At 32.5% G+C, this 23388-nt stretch overlaps 3 protein-coding genes across 8 annotated transcripts in view; 1 reads left to right on the top strand and 2 right to left on the bottom strand.

The window, feature by feature from the left end:
* LOC116843683 (dipeptidyl aminopeptidase-like protein 6) overlaps positions 1–10107 on the bottom strand; it is a 35025-nt gene extending 24918 nt beyond the window's left edge. Inside the window, exons 1-5 of one of the 3 annotated variants that reach the window (XM_032814312.1) lie at positions 9736–10107; positions 5889–6050; positions 3572–3724; positions 3351–3478; positions 218–429 (exon numbers count right to left, since the gene is read on the bottom strand). In XM_032814312.1, coding sequence (XP_032670203.1) covers positions 218–429; positions 3351–3478; positions 3572–3724; positions 5889–6050; positions 9736–10044 — 964 coding nt within the window. In that variant the 5' untranslated portion in view covers positions 10045–10107. The remainder of the gene's footprint in view (positions 1–217; positions 430–3350; positions 3479–3571; positions 3725–5888; positions 6051–9735) is intronic. The other 2 variants (XM_032814311.1, XM_032814314.1) reach the window with 2 other exon arrangements.
* Positions 10108–14641: 4534 nt separating this feature from the next.
* Positions 14642–17822, bottom strand: LOC116843623 (THAP domain-containing protein 1-like). 4 transcript variants are annotated; one of them, XR_004377906.1, is made up of 5 exons: positions 17677–17822; positions 16997–17563; positions 16566–16658; positions 16210–16401; positions 14642–15912 (listed from the first exon to the last, which is right to left on the bottom strand). XR_004377906.1 is itself a non-coding variant. In XM_032814161.1 (4 exons), the coding sequence occupies exons 1-3, from the start codon at positions 17781–17783 to the stop codon at positions 16300–16302; spliced, it is 711 nt and encodes a 236-aa protein (XP_032670052.1). In that variant the 5' UTR covers positions 17784–17816; the 3' UTR covers positions 14642–15912; positions 16210–16299. The 4 variants fall into 4 exon arrangements, 3 of the variants coding, with proteins under 3 accessions (XP_032670052.1, XP_032670054.1, XP_032670053.1); XM_032814161.1 differs by lacking the exon at positions 16566–16658 and having other exon boundaries at positions 16210–16336; positions 17677–17816; XM_032814163.1 differs by lacking the exon at positions 16566–16658 and having other exon boundaries at positions 17677–17816.
* Positions 17823–20156: 2334 nt separating this feature from the next.
* LOC116843622 (phosphorylated adapter RNA export protein) lies at positions 20157–23211 on the top strand. The gene is made up of 4 exons (XM_032814160.1): positions 20157–20429; positions 21397–22015; positions 22203–22475; positions 22604–23211. The coding sequence occupies exons 1-4, from the start codon at positions 20379–20381 to the stop codon at positions 22867–22869; spliced, it is 1209 nt and encodes a 402-aa protein (XP_032670051.1). The 5' UTR covers positions 20157–20378; the 3' UTR covers positions 22870–23211.
* Positions 23212–23388: the final 177 nt, after the last annotated feature.

The raw sequence follows: 23388 nt of genomic DNA on the forward strand, positions 1-23388 counted from the left end.
GTGTATATATATATATATATATATATATATATGTATATATATATGTGTGTGTGTGTGTATATTGAATAAATTAATATATATTAATTTATATATATATATATATATATATATATATATATATATATATATGTATAATTATCAATCTTGTTAGGTCTCCTTTAAATATTTTGAAGATATCTTTTAGAAATTTGTGCCTTCTGGAATCAAACCGTCTTACCTTCGTACAACCAGTCCGGCACGCCGTTTGACAATATTCCAGGCACGGCGGTGTTGGTTACGCGATAACCGATGTTGCTCATAGGGCTCGTCCTGTAGTAAATATCGTAGTCCTGTACCATAACGATCCCATTGCCACGTGGAGTCCATTGCGCCAGTAAAAGATACGGATGAACGTCCTTTTCAGGATAAGGAGTTAACGCTATGCATTCCCTGTAAAGAAATATTGATTATAGAGATTTAATTTAATTAGCTTTGATGTAATTAACGATATTTCTTTCAGAAAAAGAAATTATTGATATTAACATATTTATTATCACTATTTATTTGGGAAAGTTTTTGTCACAAAAGTTTATAAATAGATAAGTTCCATTTTGGCGATCGCGTCGAAGCGGAACATCATTCCATTTCTGTTTAACATCCAGTGAGAAACAAAGATAAAATGAATTTGTGCCTACATAAAGCATAATGCACAAAGCAATCAAATATTTTTTTTTTTATATAATAATATAAGACAAATTTAATTTTTATTTGTATGCGTATAGAATAAAAAATTATCATCATCATACTTTCACACTGTTATCATGAGTAATCTCTTATCAGAATCAGTTTGTGCATCATATATATGACACTCGTTACTTAAAAACATGATAACTCTTTGAATCCCGTCGTATCCTTAAAAAAAAAGAACATACATATATAATATTTCTAAAGATAAAAATCTCTTTTGATTGATCTTTCTCCCATTATATAATTTATATTAATAGTACATTAATAGCACACTTTTAGAATTATCTAGTGATAGTTTATATACAGTACCCTTCATAAGTTTGGAAACTCAGATAAAAATAAGGATATTAAAATGGATATTTTATTATAATTCTGTTCGCGCTTACCTTTACAAGATCGACATTTATGTCATTTGATAGAACGAAGTTTCAAGTTCAAGAATCCACTTTCTGTATTGCTATGCATTGAAGTTTAATGATGTCACGAGGAACCAAAATCCAATTGGAACAAAGCAACCCAGATAGCACGATGAATTCTCTAAGTATTCCTAAAGTTTTCTCCTTTCCTGTATTTTCTTAGGAATTCATGGAAGAATACTATAAGAATGATTTAAAGAGGAAGTTACATGCACCATGATTGGAGTTCCTCAGAACTTTTTAGAATATTTATATAGAATTACTTCAACTCAAAAAGATTTCTTCGGATTTAATAAATTTTATTGCATCCACACAAAAGAAAAGTCAGGAACTTTGGCCGGGTGTGCTTGTGTGTATCTGTTGTTGTGTGGATGCTTTTAATGCCATATGAGATGAAAAACATCCAACTCAGCTGGGATCGAACTCGGGTCGTCTTCCCCAGACAACCGCTTTTTCCACTGAGCTATTTAAGACTTTATGTTTGTGACATTTATATACTTAGTGAAAAATGATTCGTTGATTGACATCAAAATGATATCAAATTGACGTCGGTTTGACGATTTCAACGTCTATTTCAACATCTATTTGATGTCATTTTGACGTCAATCAACGAATTATTTTTCGCTGGGTATGTACTGTTCTATGTAAGTAAATCGCACTTTCAAATATGTAATTCAAAATCTAAGAATAAGTGGCTTTTAAATAATGCGATTGAATTTGTTAGAACTGTATATGAATTTTAGAAACATGAATACAAACTTAAGGATAAAATATACTTCGCATAAATCTATTTATTATTGATACAAGTGAACATTTTATATATGAAAAGCTATTTTAACACCAATTCCCTTTCTTTGCCCTATTATATAAAACTATATAATTAATTCCACAAAATATAAATAACTATGAATAACAATAAATTAAACAATTTATATGTAAATATGTAAATCAATTATTATACACTCACTGTACTGAATATAGGCGCAAAAAATAGTTGCTATAAACAAAACATTTAGGGCTAAGGCAGAGAACGAGACGTAAGCGTCGTAGTCATAGATGTAAAATAAGGCAGAAAAAAACGTAAACATAAGTCATGAAAGGCTATTAGCTTTACGTTTACGTTTTCCTCTGCCTTACTTTACGTCTACGATTACGTCGCTTACGTCTCGTTCTCTGCTTTTAGTCCTAATTCCTCACGAATTCTCAAAGTGTTCTAGGAATTAAGTCGCAAAGTAATCGCTATAATAAAGTCCTAAGGAATATTTCAAGACGAACTTATTGTGGTTAATTCTTCAAGAATTCTTCGGGTATTGATTTTTCTAGTTCTATATCTATTCTTTAAAATGAATTCTGTAGGAACTTCTGTTCATCTCTGTGTTATCTGGGAAGTCAAGACTGAAGCTCGTTGATTCGTCAAAATGTAATTTTCAATCGTCAATCGCCAATCACTAGTGTAATTTGACCTTTATGAAAACGAAATAAACAAAATGAAAAATTTTCTTTTCAATTTAACACATGCCACAAATACAAAAAAAAATCTGAGAAAATTTTAATTTCTTCTGTGTAAAAGATTGAAGTTTTTTATACAATTTACTTTCTGAAAAAATTTCTTTACAATTTTGTGTTTCCGTATATTTCGTTATTAAGGGTTAAAGTAAAATTGAGCATTTTGATTTCGGTTGCTTATGACACCATTAAACTTCATTACACAGCAATACAGAAAGTGGATTCTTAAACTTTAAACTTCGCTTTATCAAATGACATAAATGCCGATCTTATAAAAGTAAACGCGAAACAGAATTATATAATAAAATATCCATTTTAATATCCTTATTTTTATCTGTGTTTCCAAACCTATGGAGGGTACTGTATTTTGAAAAAATATTTTTATTTTTTCATCAATTTCAATATTTTTACGATATTTTTTTTAATTTTTTCCTATTCTTCAAATTAAATTTTTTAAACAATATTTTTACACTTATTTGACATTCCTTTGTTAAAATAAATTATTTCAAACGACACATATTTCCACAGGACATCATAAAAACGCTTTGAGAATGTCTCTATGTTCTATGAACATCCCAGGATATCTCCTGAAAATCTTGTACTGTCTGGAATATCACTAAAATAAAAAATCGGGACTCAAAGAGTTAAAAGAAATTATTGAGGTCGCTGATAATCGATATATTTCATTCGAATTACACTAACCGTGTATTGACGTCGTAAATGACGTACTGCGCTAAATATGAGTAGCGAAACAACTTCTTTACGTTTTGAGCAAGGAGCAAGTACTTCTTATCTGGCGACAGGGAGAACTTTGCAGGATTCAATCGTCTCTGTGGGAAAAGAAGAAAAGAGAGTCGATGCGTTTATTTATTTCCTGATACGCATAACACACCGTAAACAGACAATCGATCGCGGATACTCACGAAGGTTTCGTTCGGCATTAAACTGCGGGACACGATGTTCGTATCCGAGGCGTCCAACAAGGAAATACCACCCCAAGGGTCACGGTAGCATATGTGATAGTTACGCGCCCAGGATCCGTTGAATAATAAAGGAGATAGCTCGCCGGATAGTACCTGAGAAGCACGAATACATCCCCGAATCAATCTTGCGATTATTCCATGAATTTCGGATGGTCTCATTGGAGAGATAACTGCTTTGTTATCGAACTATTCTCGAAATTTAGAACTAACCAAGGTCAACAGATACGCCGTTCCAGTAAACAAAGAACATTAATTCAACATTCTAAAATATTAATTTTGCATATCTTTTGAATCGTTTTCATTCACTTCTCAAATAACACTAAATGTCTTAAAATCATCCCAGAAATATTCAGGACATCTTGGGAAATGTCCCAAAACATTTTAAATTCCTTACAAATGTATTATTGATTGGTTAGTAATAAATTACTATTGTACAGTAGTTTTACTACTAGCAAATGATTTTGAGTATTTAAATTACAAGGTTATCAATGTTACAGAGTGATTCAGTGATTACAGCGACAGAGATAATTACTAATGTGTTATTAGATTTTTCTAATAAAGTATTGAATAAATTATTCTCTAATAACGAGATAAATAAGTATCGACTTTCTTATAATTAATATGAATTGTTTCATATCTTATATTTTTCAAATTACTTTATTGTCTGCCTTAGTTCGTCATAATGTTTAATTGAAAATTTAAGAGCAATTATATCGTTAATGGAGTTCGCTGATATACATTATAACAATATCAGTTACATTTCGATTAACGTTGCGTCGTATTGTTTCTCAACAAATATGCGATTTTAAGTGTTTGAACGATACAAGAGCATATTATAATCATAATTCAATAAAGTATTTCAAGTAATTCGTCATAGCTCATTGACTTCATAAGTTTTAGTTTGATTATTCAGATTAAGCAGCGGATAACGCGATATGAGAAAGGATGACGATCCTAACGCGATATGAGAAAGGATGACGACAAGATCGAAACTACGTAGCGACACAAAATATGAAATACTAAATGTTTTATTATTTAAACAAAACAATCAAGCATTAGATTGTTTCATTCTGATAGGTCAATTTGTAAAAAAATAAACAGAAAATGTACTATATATAATAATTCCCTAAATAATCACTGAATCATTGAAAAGTGATTAATCACTACTGTTTCTTTAGTTAATTACTAGTAATTACTTTTCTGAAAAGGATGTATTCGATATGATTTCAAGTCATGTTATGACTTGTGCTAGCTGAGCTAATATATTTTATAAATTTCATAGTATTATCGGATAATGCCATCCCTAATATTGTAGAAATGTTTTAGAAATATTGAAACACAACACACACACACATTGAAGTTATTCATAATAATGTCGATACGAACGTTAAAAACTATATATTATTAAATAAATAATTAAACTACCAAATGTTGTTACTGAATATTGTTACAACAATGTTTCATCAAAGAATAGTTACTTATTGAAATAATCTGTATATAATACATAATTTGTGATTAGTATATTCTCTAGAGAGAGATTTCTTTGAAATGAAGAGTGAAATATTACCCTTTAAAACGGAATAAGAATGAATATTTTATTCGAATAGATTTGACATCGTACATATGAATGTTTCAATTGACTAAAATGAATTTGTTCCTGTGACGGATAGAATACGTTAAATTCCCAATAAACAAAAAACATTAGATAGCTTTAAATGTTGTTTTTATATATCTCTCTTTTGTGAACATTTTTGCTTAATATCTTTAAAAAACATTTAAAAAATATTATCATGTGATCCTTTTCAATATTGTAAAATAGTTTTAGAAATAGTGAAGTGTCGGATTCATTTATAATAATGTTGAACGTTAACAGCTATATATTAAAAATGTTATACGCTATTAAATATATTTGTGTATTTATCAGTGATTTTTTGCGCACTGGGTCCTCCCTTCAATTTCAACTGAAAATACTTGATTCAAAATGGAAAATTTATTTTGTACGAATGAAATATTACTCGAGTACTCGAATGACTCGATTGTTACTTCACCTTTAAGATAAAACTTTATTTAAGGAAATTTAGGAAATAAGTAATTTGAGCAGAAAGAGGTGCTGCTTCGTATTTATTTTTGTTTTTATTAAATCAATGTTTGTAATTAATCTAAGACTTTTTTTTATTACCAAAGATACATTTTTTGCATCGTTCTTCCGGCGACGAATAAAACCGTGAGAGAAACTGCAGTTTGGACCGCTACTTACCTCGGAGAGGCGTAATCGCGCTCCTCGCACCCTCGGGCCGTCATCGGGAGGTGTAAGCAGAGCAACGGATGTAACGATAAGAGCTAGGACGGCGACGATCACGAGCAACGCTATTAGAATCCCGCGCCAGTTCCTTTGATTCGGGTTGGCTGAAACTAGCTCCTGTCACAAAGGTCCTTACTAACGCTAATGTCAGGTAACCGGGTCATCGTGCCGCGCGCGAATGCCGCGTATCGTTCCGGCTCCGTGTGGTGGTGCAGCGTGAGGCACACGCTCGTTAAAAATAAGAGCGCGGAGTTCCGCGCGCGCGTCCGACTACGTCAGAATATTAATAAAATCTTAATCTAAGGTGAGATATTTCCACCACGTCCATACCGGGCAGAATTTCCGACGCAATTCGACCTCGCAACCGGACTATCTCGTACTCAGGTAGAACAGATAATCAAAATAATATCAATCTGACGTCATCTTGACCACACGGAAAAAATTAATTTGCTGCAGCAGCAAACTAATTTGCTACATATGGACAGTTAAATATAATTCATTGTATTAGCTACTTTTTCTTTGCAGGAACCTATTTTCTTGCTATGATAACAAGAAAGTCTGCTTCTACAACAACAAAAAATGGCTGACGTAGTGAATTTGCTACAGATGAACAACTAAACATAATTTACTGCTTTAGCTACTTTTTTGTTACAGGAGCAAATTTTCTTGTTATCATAGCAAGCAAATTAGTTCCTGCAACAAAGAAAAAGTGACTAATATAGCAAATTATGTTAGTTGTCCATATGTAGCAGATCTTTTTTTTCCGTGCAGATATTGACCAAATTTACGTCATTTTTATATCAAAATGACGTCAGTGACTCAAAATAAGTCAATATAATTTTGACTATTTGTTTTACTTAGGTTGTTCGTTATTTTGACCAAAAATGACAAGAAAATGATCGAATCATGATAAAAAAGTGAGTTTATAATCTCAGACAGAATAAAAAATCACGACAACATCAAAATGATGTCAAAATGACGAGAAGATAATTGAAAACTCACTTTTTAACCACGATTTGATCACTTTCTCGTCATTTCGACGTCAACACAATTTTTTCTTCTGCTCGGGTAAATACTCTCGTATTTGTCGCTCTTGACATCCCTACGCGGTGAGTATTTCCCACATTTTAACTAATTAAGACCACCTTGGTCCACAAGAACAAGCGAGAATCCATTAGAGCGTAAACAACGTTTAGCGAATTATGTATCCCCGCGCGCGCTTTTACGACGTCACCGACGCGCTCTCATTAGACACGTGAAATAGCAGCGGGTAAGAATGTCAGCCGTGATGAATGTTAGATCATCGACGGAACGATCCATCGTGAGAAATGAGAAGAACGGAAGTCGCTTCGTGCACGCTTCGAATCGTCTGTTCGTTTATAAATGCGTGCGTCTGTCCGACCATTCTTCCGTCGCATTTTCCTCATCGTTGACAATGAAGACACAAGAGACACACCCCCTAGTAGCACAGTTCATTAGTGTTACATTGGCCCAATATTGGTTATAAATAAAATGTAAATAAATTGTCAATATTGCACAACATGATTATACTAATATTGGTATACATTGGGAGTACATTGGCTCAATATAACTCTCATTGGATCAATACTCAGATAGCGCAGAGAATTCAAAAAGAATCCAAAAAGAATTAGTCGTATGTCATCAATTCTAAGTTCATTTTCAGATGCAAAAAGAATTCTTCGGAGTCGAAATTTTGACCCTATATTGAACCTTGAATTCTACACCGCAGTAGGAGCTAAGATAGCAAAGTAGGTTTAATTCTAATGATATAATTTACTCCTACTTTGATCCTGATGATGTTTGAAATTTTCGCTTTCGCTTTCTTTAGCGTCAAAGTAGATTGTATAATAGTAGGATCTTAGGAAATAAAGTAGGTTCAATTGCGAACCTCTAGAAGCTTTAGCTCCTACACAAAATATATGTATTTTATAGAATTTAAGATTCAACATAGAGTCAAAATTTCGACTCGGAAATGAGTGTCAATATAGGTCAAAATAGGTTTCATCTAGGTTGTAGATTATCTAAGTAGACTCAAACTATTTTTAAGAGCGTCAAAGTAGCGTCAAACTTTTGACAAAGTAGAGTTAAAGGTTCAAAAGAGAAGTTAATGAGTATCAATATCGTCAAGGTAGGTTTTACCTAGGCTATAAACCGTCTAAGTAGACATAAACTATCCTTAAGCGTCAAAGTAGCATTAAAATTTCGACTCGGATTCAGTTCAGTGAAAAGAATTCATTTTGCATCTAAAAATGAATTCAGAATTGGTGGCATACAACTGAATTCTTTTTTAATTCTCTGTGTTATCTAAATATGTAGTCAATATTGGTGACAAATAAATTGCCAATATTCGGAATTCTGTATTGGCTATAAAATGCAAGACGTGTATTTTACAATATTGGACCAATATTGAGTATATCCTAATTTGCAGTCGACATTGCCCCGATGAATTGCGCTATTAGGGACATGGCAAGCGAAAAATGACCGATGATCGGCCATATCACGACGAAAAAAGGAAGACAAGTTGCCGATTATAGGAGTGTCGTGACTCGAATAGCTGATGGTCGGCTGCCGTGGCTGAAATCGATAGAGACAGAAGCCGCTGCGCTGTGCGTCAGGCAGCTGCTCTCTCCAGGGGAAAGAAACGTTTCAGCGTTTCATCGCTGCGCTCTTGGAAACAAGAGCTCGAGTACGCATCCGACCCGGGGAGTTCTGATAATTTTGCACGCTCAGCCTCTCAGGTCAGGACCTGAGATGTCTAATCTCGCCGTGTTCGACATAAAACGGCATGTCCGCGCGCGCGCGCGCGCGCATATAACATACTTAAGTGATAGTTTCGCATTTTGCGCGGGGCAATATCGTAGGAAGATGTCGCGATGACACGTTTATCCGTATCGCACTCGCGATACGTCGATATTTTTTGTGCTTGTTCGTCGGAGAATGATTTACGTGGGAAGCTTGGAGCGCTTGAGAAAAAAGTCACGCGACTCGCGAATTTAGGGATGTTGCCGGCGAATTTTGTCCGGTTATCGCGTGAAACGTAAAGCTCATACGATGAATGTGGATTGTATTATTGTTAACAGTAATAATGACAAATACGGGATGTTCCTCATTTCGAGCGCAAATAATTGTTAACAGCGATAATCGCGACATGAACGCGTCAACCCCGGACAGCAGGAAATGTCTAAAATGTACGTCTGAAATGTACGTTTCTATCAACGTCGATTAAAAATCTGAGTTTAAGACTTAGTCTGAAGAGAGTTAAAGTTTAAACAAACGCAAATTATGGTTTAATCGATGTTGATAGAAATAGGCATTGAAGACATGCAAAAGACGTTTGAAACAAGGATGTTTTTAAAATCGTCCTTCAATATTTATGCTGATTAGGACAAATCTGTCATGCGTTTCAAATGGATTATTTATGGAACTTGACTTTCTTATTCAATTCTCGTTATCGTGTATTGACAATACTTGTTGCTGCGCAAACGCATTTATGACCCTCGACGAACGTTCGAAAATTAATTAGCGATATTCACAGAAGAAATATAAATAAAAAACACGATCATTCTTTAATGCAGCGCACCACTTACGCCACTGTCCGCGTTATTTCCTCAGAGGAAATTTTCTCCTTCAAAGTTACATTTAAAAATAGCGATTTAAAAATAGAGAGGGAAAGCAAGAAAACGAGAAAGAAAACAGACAGATTGTTCTCTTCGGGATTAATAACGCAATTCGAGAAAGAAGCGGAACGCATAACAGCGGCTCGGGAAACTTATTTAATTACCTCGTCGTCGTAAATGTTGTCGTGATCTGCCATCGGTAGTGCGAATCGGACGTTCCGCGACTTTCCCTCAACCTGAGCAGATGCGAAACGACGCGACCCCCTGCGTTTATCCCATTCGACGTTACTGGAAATCTCTGCTCTGCGATTCACCCACTCGTCCGCTACTTCAGACTCGCAATGAGAGATATTTGCTTGCTCAGTATCACTTGCGCCGTATAAATTTTCGGTACTGAACGAGAGATCATCCCTTGCGAGAGATGCTGCAGACGCAGAGTCTGCGCTGTTCACGGTGGAGGCTGCGCTATACATAGCGAGAAAGAGAGAAGGAGAAGGAAAAGGGGTAGGAAAAAGAGACAGAGCGATATGAAGAGATAGAGATGTGTGTGTGTGTGTGGTGTTACGTGCATCCTATATATGCGTGAGTATATGTGTGTGTAAGTGTGGGGTGTGTGAGAGAGAGAGAGAAAGAAAGTGCGTGCACTAGGAAAATTAAGAAAGCATTTTTAGATATTGCTAAATGAGAATCTACTGTAGTTCTAATTATTAACTGTAGTTAATAATTAGATACCTGCTATTACAATAAAAACCATTGAATATATGCAAATAAAATAAACTGTGTTTTTACAAATGGTTGTTAATTTGCACTATTTGAAGATAAATAATTCCCTACCTTGCAGGTTTAGTCGCATTTTATAATAGATATTTTAAGCCTTAAACCTTAAGAAATTGACCAATTACACTCAAATGTGAAGAGAATAATCGACGCTGATTGATCAATTTCTTAAGGCTTAGGGCTTAAGGCCTGGTTGCACCAACATTATTTTAGCTTTAAACGAAACTTAAACATATATCTATCTTTATCTTTACTTTCTAAATAAATAAAGACAGACATACATTTAAGTCTCGCTTAAAACCAAAATAACGTTGGTGCAACCGGGCCTAACCCTGTCTGCACAGACGTGGCAAGAACGTTACAAGCACGTCGTTACGACGTTACTACGTCGTAGTGACGTGCTAACTACGTTCGGAAGTAAGGACGTGCTAACTACGTTCGGCTGTCAGGGAAGTTACTCATCGTAGAATGGGACTTATTCTCAAAAAATATCTCAGATGATATTTCTATGAGAAGCTATAGTTCAAATTACTATATTTACTTATCGAAATATTGTACGCGTTATTTTTCAAGAATACGACTTCTGCTATTCAGTGTCACTAATATTGAAAATAAAAACATTAATCGACTCGCTACTCAGATATGATATTTGGAAAGAAAAGATTGGATAACCTATTGTTGAATATGTTACTTGAAAATAAAAAGTACTTCTGAGGGTCGATTGTGTATCACAGAAATTTGATGAAAATTATAAAAATGAGCGAATTTACTAGAATATTTATAATTTTATTGGTCCATGTCTAGCGAATTTCTTCGCTCTTGTAATTTCCACCACGTTATGTTAATACACAATCGATCTGAGCGCTTAGTGAAATCTCACATCCGATTGGTATATTCCTTTAGATCTAAAAATATACACCAATTAGATATAAGAACTCACTGAGCACTCAGTGAGCAAGTGCAGTACTAGATGCATCCATCCGGTGTACTAAGAAACACGACCACTCACTGAGCGTTCAGTAAGCGGTTGTAGTACTGAATGCACCAATTATTTTCAGCGTACTCACATGTCTATACTACAGCGATGTTCTGAAATTCACTGGCAATACTGACGATACATTGCGAGTGCCGTTCCGAAATGCACGACAGTAAACTTTCGAAACTCTTTTGTGCCCATATGACGTTATAGATTTTGTCGTTACTTCCTACTTCCGTTACTGTGACTCGTGAGACATCCGCAGTAGAAACATGGCGACGCCTATGGAAGAGTTGTGCTTTATAGACGCAAAAAAATAATAAAGCATAAAATAACTTCACAATAACGCGTACAATACTGGTAATAACAATAGTCTTATTCTGCTAATTCTATATTATTATTAATAATATCGAAATTTTTTTTATTTTGTATGGTGTTTTACCACCGAATCTTCAGCTTTTCCTGAGAATATTTGCGGTTATTTGATATACTCTATGATGATACGTCTTTGATATATCCTTTTTTTCATTTTTCCTATGAACATTTTAATCATACATATCACTTCTTCTCGTATCAATATCGAAATTCGATAAAACTTTGATTATGTACCACGTGATATCGTTAGCTGTTGCATTCATAGCTTTGTTCCGTTTTCTCTATTCATAATCGATAATACACTTATGAAAACGGAACGCTTGTGTCAGCGTAATGCGATGATGTCACATTTACTGGCAGTGAATATCGGAACGCAGCTTATGGCGTAATTCTATGGCAATTTTGACGTCACTTCCTACTTTCGTTACTGCGACTCGCGGAGTGAACTTTTGACACTTTTGCACTTAACACCCTGAATTTCTCTTTAAAAAAAAAAAGCTCTCATTGGGTTTCGCTTATTACGTCTGGTGTTCTTATTATAGCGTCCTATTACTCATACGAAGGGAATTTTTCTTCAAAATGTACTTATCTACGGTTTTTTCTAAAGACAACTGTATTATTAAAGAATTAACAGATTTTACAGTCAAGTGGTGTCAAGGAATTGTCTTTGGATCAAATAATATTATCTCCAAATTTATTAAAAACGAAATTTATTTATCAAAAATTATTTATTTACCCATATAGAAATATCATACTAAGAATCATTAATAATTACTTATTTTCAGTATTAAAAATACTGGATAATAAGTAATTATCAATGATTCTTAGTATGATATTTCTATAAGGGTACTAAAAACGAAATACCCAATATATACCACTTCGAACTACATGAGTCACTGGAGGTTCTATATGGGGCTAGATTTTACAGACTGAACATCGATTTAGATAGTACCCAGATAGTACAGAGAATTTAAAAAGAATTCAGTTGTATGTCATCAATTCTGAGTTCATTTTCAGATGCAAAAAAATTCTTCAAAGTTCAGTTCAGTGAAAAGAATCCTTTTTGCATCTAAAAATGAACTCAGAATTGATAACATACGACTAAATTCTTTTTAAATTCTCTGTGACATCTATCTGGGACAGATTCTATCATACAACTCCCCGTTCAGATTCCACACCCGGATATATTCTATTACTAGAAGTGCTATAATATATGTAACGTATACTATAGTGTTTCTAGTAATAGAGTGCACCCGGATGAAGAATCTGAACGCACCCCAACATCCTCATGGAAACGTCCATGGAATTGAAGTGGAAGTAACGTGGAATCGACTTCTTTACGTGGATTCTACGTAGATGTTCCCATGGGGATTGCCCTAATAGCGTTAGGATGTAGTCCCATGGCAGAGTTTTCGCGTAACGCATAACCGCGTAACCAAGAAGCGTTAGGGCTATCGCACACAAATTGACATAACTGCATATGCATAGCATAAGACCGTATGTACCAATGAGCATCGAGTATTAAGTCGCCATATTGGTGTTCGATGCTTAATATTCGATGCTCATTGGTCCATACGATCTTATGCTATGCATATACAGTTATGTCAATTTGTGTGCGATAGCCCTTAGGTGTTTTCTGTTGCGCATATCATAAAAATTGCGTATAGTTTTAGCATATTACGCGTTTTTGTTGAAGCGTATTTGTGTGTGTGCTCACAATGAAGGGATTATCTGTAAACACACATAATGATTTTATAATTTTATAATAATTTTATATAATAATTTATTTCACACATAAATAATTTATCCTTTTGTAAGAGTTAGGTTAGGATAGGTCAGGTTGCTTTATTTTATGATTATACACTTATATCTTGGTTTTAAAGTGTGTGTGTGTGTGTATATGTATATATATACACATATATATATATATACACATACACACATTATTATCTATTATCTATCCCCTTATAGAAATATCATACTAAGAATCATTGATAATTACTTATTATCCAGTATTTTTAATACTGAAAATAAGTAATTATCAATGATTCTTAATATGATATTTCTATAAGGGTCAAATATAATAATATCAATATAATAATATCAATATATAATTTATCAAATAATATAATAAATTATATATTATCTATCAAATATAATAACGGAATAATGATATATCATTAACAACCACAGATGTCTATATTAGATTGCTAACACACCATTATTACAAACAGCATGGTTTACACCCAATAGTGTCTGGCCAGAAAATGGCCGCTGCCGCCACATATTTAACGTAGTTATTGCGTGTAATATTCAATAAAGTTTTGTAATAATTATTATTTTAATCTAACAAATTGTGTAAATTACAAAAATAATGTTTATTTTAATTGTTGGTTAATTAAAACCCCATTTAACTGTGATAAATAATATTTAATTTAAAAACATATATTCCCAGATAGCACAGAGAATTTAAAAAAAAAGTATCAGTCGTATGTCACCAATTCTGAGTTCATTTTTAGGTGCAAAAAGAATTCTTTTCACCGAACTGAACTCTAAAGAATTCTTTTTGCATCTGAAAATGAACTCAGAATTGGAAACATACGACTGAATTCTTTTTGAATTCTCTGTGTTACATTGGGAATACTGTGTGATGCATATACTAATCTTCCATTATTTTTTAAATCGACTGATATTGCATATGTTGCTAATTAATTCTTTTTACCAAAAACTTTCTAAATAATATTATCTATACAAGCACTGCATTTAACTATTTTGATTAGTTTTTTTTACGATATTACCATTAGAAATGTAATATAAAATATTGTCAGTAATAAAAGTATCGTTAAATAAGTCAGAGTCAGAATCATGATCGATTGTATAATTGTTTGAAGTTTCCCATTGTATGTTATTATGCCATTTTGCAAAAATTTTTTTCGACTATCTTAACTGAAATCCTATTTTATTGTCTAGTTTAAAACACAATTAGAATTTGCTGATACTGAAATTGAATTTTTTATCACAGATGTAAATTGCATTACACTTGGATTATTATTCCACGAATTTCTGCGTCGTACTTGGACAAAAAACAATTCTAAGTGGTCTTGGCTAAATCTGTAAGTCATTAAGTATTTCAATGATAACTCAAGTAAAATATTTTTAGCAATTTACAAAATGGATTTCATAGCAGCTGCAAAATCTATAATGAATGTTTTCCTTTTTATATACATAAAAGAATGTCAGGATTATGAATTTTTAAAGAGTACAAATAATTAATTTTTTCTTCCATTTTCTCTTGCAAGTAATGAATGTTATTAATATATATAGGTTTTTTAAACCCTTTCACAAATGGATCACGGGAATTTAAAAAAACAAAAATTTCATCGATAGCTGTGATGAATTCCACAGTAGAATTACACTCGTTAAATCAATCAACTTCAGAAAATTTTAAAAATTTAAGAGCAGCAGCAGTAGAACAACTTAAAGTCTGTGCTGCTAATTTTATCTTCATTATATTTTGCTTATAATTAATGTGTACATTAGTACGTTTATTTACTAATTTTAAGGTTATATTATTTTGAAAAAGATAAAAATTTACGATGTGTTGCCAGTCAATTAATCCGGAAGGTGATCTTAAAATTTGTTTTCCTAACGTATTTTGTGCAAGCTTTAAGTTGTGACACGCATCAGATACAAAATATACGTGATCAGAGCTTAAATGTTTGTACGAGTATTTCAATTTTGAATCGATAACGCATAATTAATAACCTCATAAAATCATTGTTGCATAATTTACGTATACTCCGTCACAGGTGACACTCCATAACTTAATGCCTGATTGCTGAGATAGAATTAGAAATATTGGCATTAAATCGGAATGCATTGATGCCGATATCGATAAAAAAAAATATCCAACGGGCCATTTCCACTTTCTGCTCAACGAAACTAACATAAACACTAAAACTTTGAATATATTTCTGAATCTTCAATTGTAATGTCATTGCCATATTCGCACATTCCGATGAATTTTTCTTTCGATTTATCCCATATAAGTTGTTTTTGTATTGCCATCGAATCGAATATCAGATTACTATTTCGTGATTAAGGTGGAAATTTGGAAATCTCCTCAAAAACATTGTTTAAGAATCCTGGCTCCACATTTATTAAAGACAACCAATTTCTCATGCTGCTGGCATGTGGTAAATGGAGAATTGATCTAAAAATAATCAGTTTCATGTTTCACTGTTGACAGATAGAATCCGCAGTAACTACCAGCAATTTTATATATTTCACTTTAATGTTTTTATAATGATTAATTTTCATTATCTCAGATTTGTGAAAGTATACATGTATAACTTAAAATTTTTTTGTTATATAAATCCAAACTATGAAGATAATATATTGTAAATTTATAATAGTTATGTGTTGAATAAAATGTTTCAATAGTTCTGTTGTAAAACTAGAACAGAAATCGCTAACAATGTAACATGAGAAATAAATTTGTTAAAGTTACCTGCAGTAGTTGTAGGCTTTTGGTGAATAGAAATGTAGCATTAAAGCAAATTTCTTTATTTCGTCCATATATCTGCATCCTTTTGTTGATTTATTTCGGTTCTGCCATTCGTTTTTGAATAAATCTCCTACCATTCCATTGAAGTTTTTAAGAATCAATTTGTATCCATCATGTTCAAGAAAATTCTTTTATCTAATATTTATATACAACTCAACACTCTTTTGCATTTATTATTTTATTTATTTCATTATTTTATTTATTTATGTGCTATATATATATATATATATATATATATATATATATATATATATATATCACATAAATAAATAAAATAATAAATATATATATATACATACACACAATTGGTCATGTACTAATTTAGTACTTTTTCATTTCAGCAAACGATTATATAGGTATTTAAAATATATATGCCAATTCTGGTAAAAATTCTAGATAAAATCATCATCTGTATTAAATATTGCATAAAACCTATGCGGAATATTTAGGCCTGTTCTTTGTAGCTGCACTGCTGAACTAGTGCAATAAGTTAGAGTGAAAAAAAGTATATTTGTCTCACTTCAATATATTACACCAATTCAGCAGTGCAGCTACAAAGAACAGGCCTATTATGCATCATGTTCAATATATTTAAAAAGATTGTTATCTGAAACTTTTACAAGGAAATATCATTGTATATACCCATTGTATGAATCCCAGTATACGATTACACTTTGAATGTACTCGAGTGTATTCATAAGCTGGAATGTAGTATTTATATTCAAATTACCTTAATTGTTTTACTAAATCTTGAAGTGCAAGAAGTTTTTCATCCTTTCTTCTTAATTTTTCCTTCAATGTTTTAATTTCTCTCTGCATTTGTTTCTTTCTTGGTGAGATTTCTTGACTTTTAAAATGCAATGTAGAACTATGCATTATTCTTTTTTTTTTTTTCTTAGAATCCTGCACTATACCGGAGACATTCATACTGGTGTTTTCACTAGTTGACAGATTAGAAATCAAAGTAGCACAATATTGATGATCTGTTGGTACTATTGCAGATGTTGATGGAAGATCAACAACTGAATTTTTTAATACTACAAATGTGGTTGGAGGATTGGCAATTGAATCTTCTGGTACAATTGATATTTGTGGAGATTCATTTCTTGACATGCTGTGAAATATTGATGGAACAGCACTATAATTTAAGAGCAAACCATTTTCACCACGTTTACTCATAAAATCCTTTTGTTGAAAATGAGCAGAGCAAATTACGTCCAATTTTCTCGGTTTAAAATTCAGGTCTCCAATATTTTGAAGCCATTTTTTCAAATGGTCTTCTCTTTTAAGTGGAAATCTAAAAATGTATAATTTTCATTTTTACTATAATTGCATACTATTTATACAATTGCATTAATCGTTATTTCTTATTCGTGAAATATATATATTTATTATTAATATAAAACTTACTTAAATAGACTAATACCATCTTTTTTTTTGTTGCGGCAGTTTTTTATGCAACAAGATGCTGGCATTTTTAGTTTTATACACGATAGTGGTAAGCGGACAAAATCCATAAAAAAAGAGAGGACAGTGTTGGCAACGTTCAAAAGTTCCTAGGATCTATGGCCGGTATTCATAGTCGGGTCTTATATTTAAACCGTCTTAAGTTTATCTTCAGATAATGTATGGATTATTTCATTGGCTATGGAGTATCTGAAGATGAACTTAAGCCAGCTTAAATCAATCAATATGTTGTTTTTCCGTAAAAGCTAGAAGGTTATTACGGAAAGCAGCATATTGATTAGCTGTCGCGCGAACTTCCGCCGCGCGGCAAGCATTACTGCGTCCTGTGTGCAGGAGCCATTAAGTTATCTTTGACTATATAACCATAGACCGCTAGCGGCGATTCTAATGGCTTCTGCACACAGAACGCGGTAATGCTTGCCGCGCGGCGGAGTTCGTGCGACAGCCAATCAATATGCTGCTTTCCGCAATAACCTTCTAGGTCTTACGGAAAAATAACATATTGATTGGCTGTCGCGCGGATTTCCGCCGCGCGGCAAGCATTACCGCATCCTGTGTGCAAGAGCCAATAAGCGTCTGTTAACATCTGTAGCGCCGCCAGGACCAAACAACGACAAAAGAAGGAACTTCTACTTTCAATAGAACAAAACAGAGTTAGCAACGTAAATGCTTCTAATATCCGCATATCACATGGTGATACGTATTGGAAAGACCTAATAGCCCACACAGCACAGAAGTTTCAAAAAGAATTAGACTTTCTTGAAAACCACAAATACTTTATAACAAAATTAATTATAGAAAATTATGTTAAAATTGTTATGAATTATGAGGGAAAATCAATGAGCCAAAAATATCAATATATCAGATATAAATTGACAAAAATTACTTTATTTTAAGGACAATAATATACCGTCATTTAAGATAACTTTTATATCGCTGATATGAAAATTCTACCTCTATCCATTTAATGATGCCACATATTTTTGTAAGCCGTTGCAAATTGTTCAAAGTTACCCGGTGTTCCAAGTTACCTCAAATGACGGTATTTTAAATAATGTTTTAAAAAATGTTGAAAAAAATGTTCTTTTTAAAAAATGATCTTTTTATATAATATTATATATATATATTATATATATTTTATATAATATTATATAATATTATATAATATAATATATATAATATTATGTAATATTATATATTATTATATATATTTTATATAATATTATATAATATTATATATATTATATAAACATTCTTTATATATTTTTTTTATTCATATATTATATATCTCTTATTATATAAATATATTATATAAATATTATATATTCTTATGTAATATAATAAATACAAATTTGATATGAAATTATATAAATATCTTTAAATATCTTATTTTGTATTTTTATATTTTCCTTGCAAATCAGATTTTTTTTCTTGTTTAAAAATTGTTGATTTTTATATTATAGCAGTTATATAACTTTTTTTTAATGTAATAATTTATTTGAAGAAAAAATGAAAAAATCTGTTATTAACGAGTAAAGAAATATCATAATTTTTCATGTATTTTAATGATAACTGCAATTTATGATCACGGACACACATACAAAATATCTTTCACATGGTAAAATAGAAATCACAAGTATGTTTACGTAATAGCCGTTGTTTAGTCCTAGCGGCGCTGCAGATGTTGACAGACGTTTTGGTTAGGCGACAATTTCTCGAAAAGTGGAAGGGATAATGTTGGTACCAAGGAAAATCTCTACACAATATAATTTAAAGGCCTGTTCTTTGTAACTGCACTGCTGAACTGGTGCAATAAATTGAAGGGAAACAAGTTTCTTTTCACTCTAACCTTTTGCATTAGTTCAGCAGTGCAGCAAAAACAGATCGTTAAATTATATTGCGTAAAGATTTTCTTTAGTACCAACATTATCCCCTCCACTTTTCGGGAAATTGTCGCCTAACCAGAAACAAATCAAAACCTATAAATTCCTTCCTAGGGTGCGTTCAGATTCCCTACCCGGGTGCACTCTGTTACTAGAAACACTATAGTATATGTCACTATAGCACTTCTTGTATTAGAGTGCACCCGGGTGAGGAATCTGAACGCAGCTCTAATAGTCTTCCTTCATGTGTGGTAAAAGGGCCACTGAGTACAGGGATGCGTTCAGATTCCTCATCTGGGTGCACTCTATTACTAGAAACACTATAGTATATGTTACATATACTATAGCACTCTAGTAATAGAATACACCCGGGTGGGGAATCTGAACGCAGCCCAGGCCTGGAACCATAGAGAGAGAGAGAGAGAGAGAGAGTGATGCGCGACATACGATAAGCGACAAGCGATATTCAATAAGCGTACCGGTATTCCAGAAAAACTGTACGCTCATTGGATATCGCGCGTCGCATATCGCGTATCGCACCACAAATCGCGCTGACTGCGAGAGCCATAAAGCTGTGTCGACCGAAACGCCGGCGTGGCCGCTCTCAAGTTTTTCTCTAGCAGTATTCTTCTAAATACTGAGATGTCATAGGTAACAAGAAAGAATTTGTTTTATGATTATAATTCGAAGTATTTGCTTTGTTGAGGCGAATCCTCTTTAAAAGAAGAAAACAAGAAAAGGAAGAATCCTTTGTTGGAAAGCATGGAAGCGGAACCGTTAGAATTGGAAGATGGAGAAATAATCGACGACGAGGTCAGATATTGAAACATTTTCATTTGACAGAAATCTAACCTATTATAAATTTGCAATTTACACAATTGATTAGTTTCTTTTGTCGAATTAGTCTTTCAAGAAGTATTATATAGATTAATTTATTTACTTATGTTTCTACTGTAATTTATTTATTGATATAATCATATATTGTAACAAAGAACATTGGAATGGCATGATGCATCATACAGATTCAATATCAATTCAGATTCATACATATACAAGGAGCAATCTCCTTGATTTTCAATTTTTATAAAGCATCGAAATAAAATTGCGATAGGCATAATATCCCAAAATTTAACTTATTTAATTCATTAAAGTGTTAAATATAACTATTGAATAATTGGATGCTATAAAAATTATGCAAATAATACAAGCAGAAGAAGAGAGATCCTTATAAGTTATCTTAATAGTAATATATTCTTGATTACAGAATTCTAAATTTCCTAAGTATCTTCAAAAAGTCTGTTATATTGATTACGTTCAGCAGAAAAAGTGCTTTGCACTGTGTTGCTAGTAGTTTGCAACTGTTTGTAAGATTTTTGTTGAACAATATCTAATGGTTTATACTTTTCTAACATATTTACTAAGCGATCCAGCATATTGAAAGTATATGCTAAAAAATGGTGACTGCTGTTGGATATATTGAAAATATGTTGGAAAAATACAAATTACTAGTGTTGTTCAAAAGAAAATCTTACAACAGTTGCAAAGCTACTGCCAATGCAGCAGAAAGTGCTTACTAAGCTGCTTTCTCTGTTGAACATACTTACCATGTGTTAGATATTAAATATATAGCTTATTACTTGTTTTTAAAAATGATCTTCCATTATTTACTGATTGAATTATACTATTAAATGCAAATATTTACTCAATTATTTCTGCTAAAATTATCATTATGTGAATAAATCTTTTCCACTAATGATTATTTTATTTTTGTACTATACAGGCAGGTGATATCTTTGGGACATACAAAGTGTTACAAAGGCCTAATTTAGCACCAGTTACAGATGTAAGTACAAAGATGCGATGCAGTGACGAGTCTGACAATTCCACAGATTCAGAAAGTGACTCTGACTCTGATCCCACATCTATAAAAAGACCTAAAGTTAAAGTAAAAAAGTATAAATGCCTGCCAAAAGACTGGACAAACAAGAATGACAAATACAAAATATGGTGTACACAAGTGCAGGAAGAATCCTTAACTGAAGACTTGATATCGTGTGGTGTTACAAAAAAAATGTATCAAGAACGCAGTGTTGAGAATTATAATTTCACTCTGGGATATACACATAAGAACAGAGAGATTTGCAACAATAACAGTTCGGATGATGAAAAGGATACCGAACGAAGACTAACTAATAAAAGAACAAGTTCAGACAGATACAATGTAAAACTTAGATTAGGCAAAAGGAAAAGCCCTACTCGGAAAAGCCTCACAGACTTTGATGGTCAGAAGGGTTCGGTTAGAATTATACCAGATTTATCTACAACTGTGGAATCAACAGACGCTGATGTTGCCACTGATATAACAACAAAACTTTGTGAGAAACAAGAGCTCCTCATAAGTACGATTATTTTCTTTCTATAATTATTTTGTTTCTATATGTATTGCATTATTGTTTTTCTCTTAATATCATTCATTGTTTCTTTGTACTTATATGCATTTTAATGTTTAATGTAATTTGTTAACGTTTCTTGAAAAACATTTGAATTTTATTTCGAATAACTTCGATCTTCAATATTTATTTACAGGAAGAGTTGTGGATATCATTGGCAAAGAGAAAGCTATTCACTTCTTTCAAAAGACAAGGAAAATCGAAGAAGATGGTGGAATGTTAATAATGAATGGATCTCGTAGGAGGACCACCGGTGGAGTGTATTTCTGGTTGGTGAAAAACGACAAACATATTCCTCAAGAAAAAATAAGAGAGATATTTGATTATGGCCAAAAAGAAGGTAACGAGCAGAAGAAAAACAATGGAGCGAGGAAACAAAACGCACAGGATCGTATGAGGAGCTTTGAAAGTAATCACCTAATTGCAATATTTATAAGACAAATTACAAAATAATTAATTCCAAAATAAATAATAAAATAATTACAAAATAATTGTAAAAAAAGAAGATAATTTAAATATATCCCTTTGAAATTGCAGACGGATGCGATAAAGATTTACCAGCTTTATTAACAAGAGCTGAACTTTCGACGAGAGAAATTGCGGAACAAGCGAGATTACGACGCGGTGAAGGCATGGATAGAGTACCGATAGATTCCGATCGTACGGTATCAAATCCTCCACCCAGTCCTGTAACAGATGATCCAGATCATTCTGAACATCCTCTGATACAGAGGAATGTTCAAGATTATACCGACGACTTTCTCGACATTGGAGTAGATGTAGACAGCATGGAAGTACTTTAAGACTATATTATAGATCTTACATTTGCACATATTGCAACAGCAAATTGTACAAATAATTAAGTATAATCATACACATACGCGCGTGCGCGCGTACATACGACACACGAATTGCACGAATAATACGTATGTGTATAATTTACATAGATTGTACATTTACCATATTCATAAACGATAACAGTAGACTGATAGTAGTGATAAAAAAAAAAGTTGTTTGGTTCTCGTATGAACTTGTTTCAGTTACTCAACATATTTAGGTTGAAATAATTTAGTTTTTGCATACTTGTACTATTGTGAATCTGGTGTTTCTCTGAATTTAATAAACAAATACAATTGCCTCTGTGAGACAGAATCTTCATCTGTTAAACGACATATAATTTGTGGCGGAATTATAAAACATCTTTGAAAGATCAGAGTTACATTTATAGATCATAGGAATATATATGCATAAAGGTTTATATATAATTTATGCAATATGTAAATTTATAAACTTATGACGTGGTACATAAAACTACAGATGTA

The sequence above is a fragment of the Odontomachus brunneus genome, unplaced genomic scaffold (assembly GCF_010583005.1).
Source record: "Odontomachus brunneus isolate Ranch 3 - 2012 unplaced genomic scaffold, Obru_v1 Obru_scaffold_034, whole genome shotgun sequence".
NCBI lineage: Eukaryota > Metazoa > Arthropoda > Insecta > Hymenoptera > Formicidae > Odontomachus > Odontomachus brunneus.

Coding starts and splice junctions, on each gene's coding strand:
- LOC116843623 (XM_032814161.1), bottom strand. CDS start 17,783: ATGGATTTTGTCCGCTTACCACTATCGTGTATAAAACTAAAAATGCCA. Junction 17,564..17,676: donor GATGGTATTAGTCTATTTAA/GTAAGTTTTATA, acceptor ATACATTTTTAG/ATTTCCACTTAAAAGAGAAG. Junction 16,337..16,996: donor GATTTAGTAAAACAATTAAG/GTAATTTGAATA, acceptor ATGGAATGGTAG/GAGATTTATTCAAAAACGAA.
- LOC116843622 (XM_032814160.1), top strand. CDS start 20,379: ATGGAAGCGGAACCGTTAGAATTGGAAGATGGAGAAATAATCGACGAC. Junction 22,016..22,202: donor GAAACAAGAGCTCCTCATAA/GTACGATTATTT, acceptor ATTTATTTACAG/GAAGAGTTGTGGATATCATT. Junction 22,476..22,603: donor TCGTATGAGGAGCTTTGAAA/GTAATCACCTAA, acceptor TTGAAATTGCAG/ACGGATGCGATAAAGATTTA.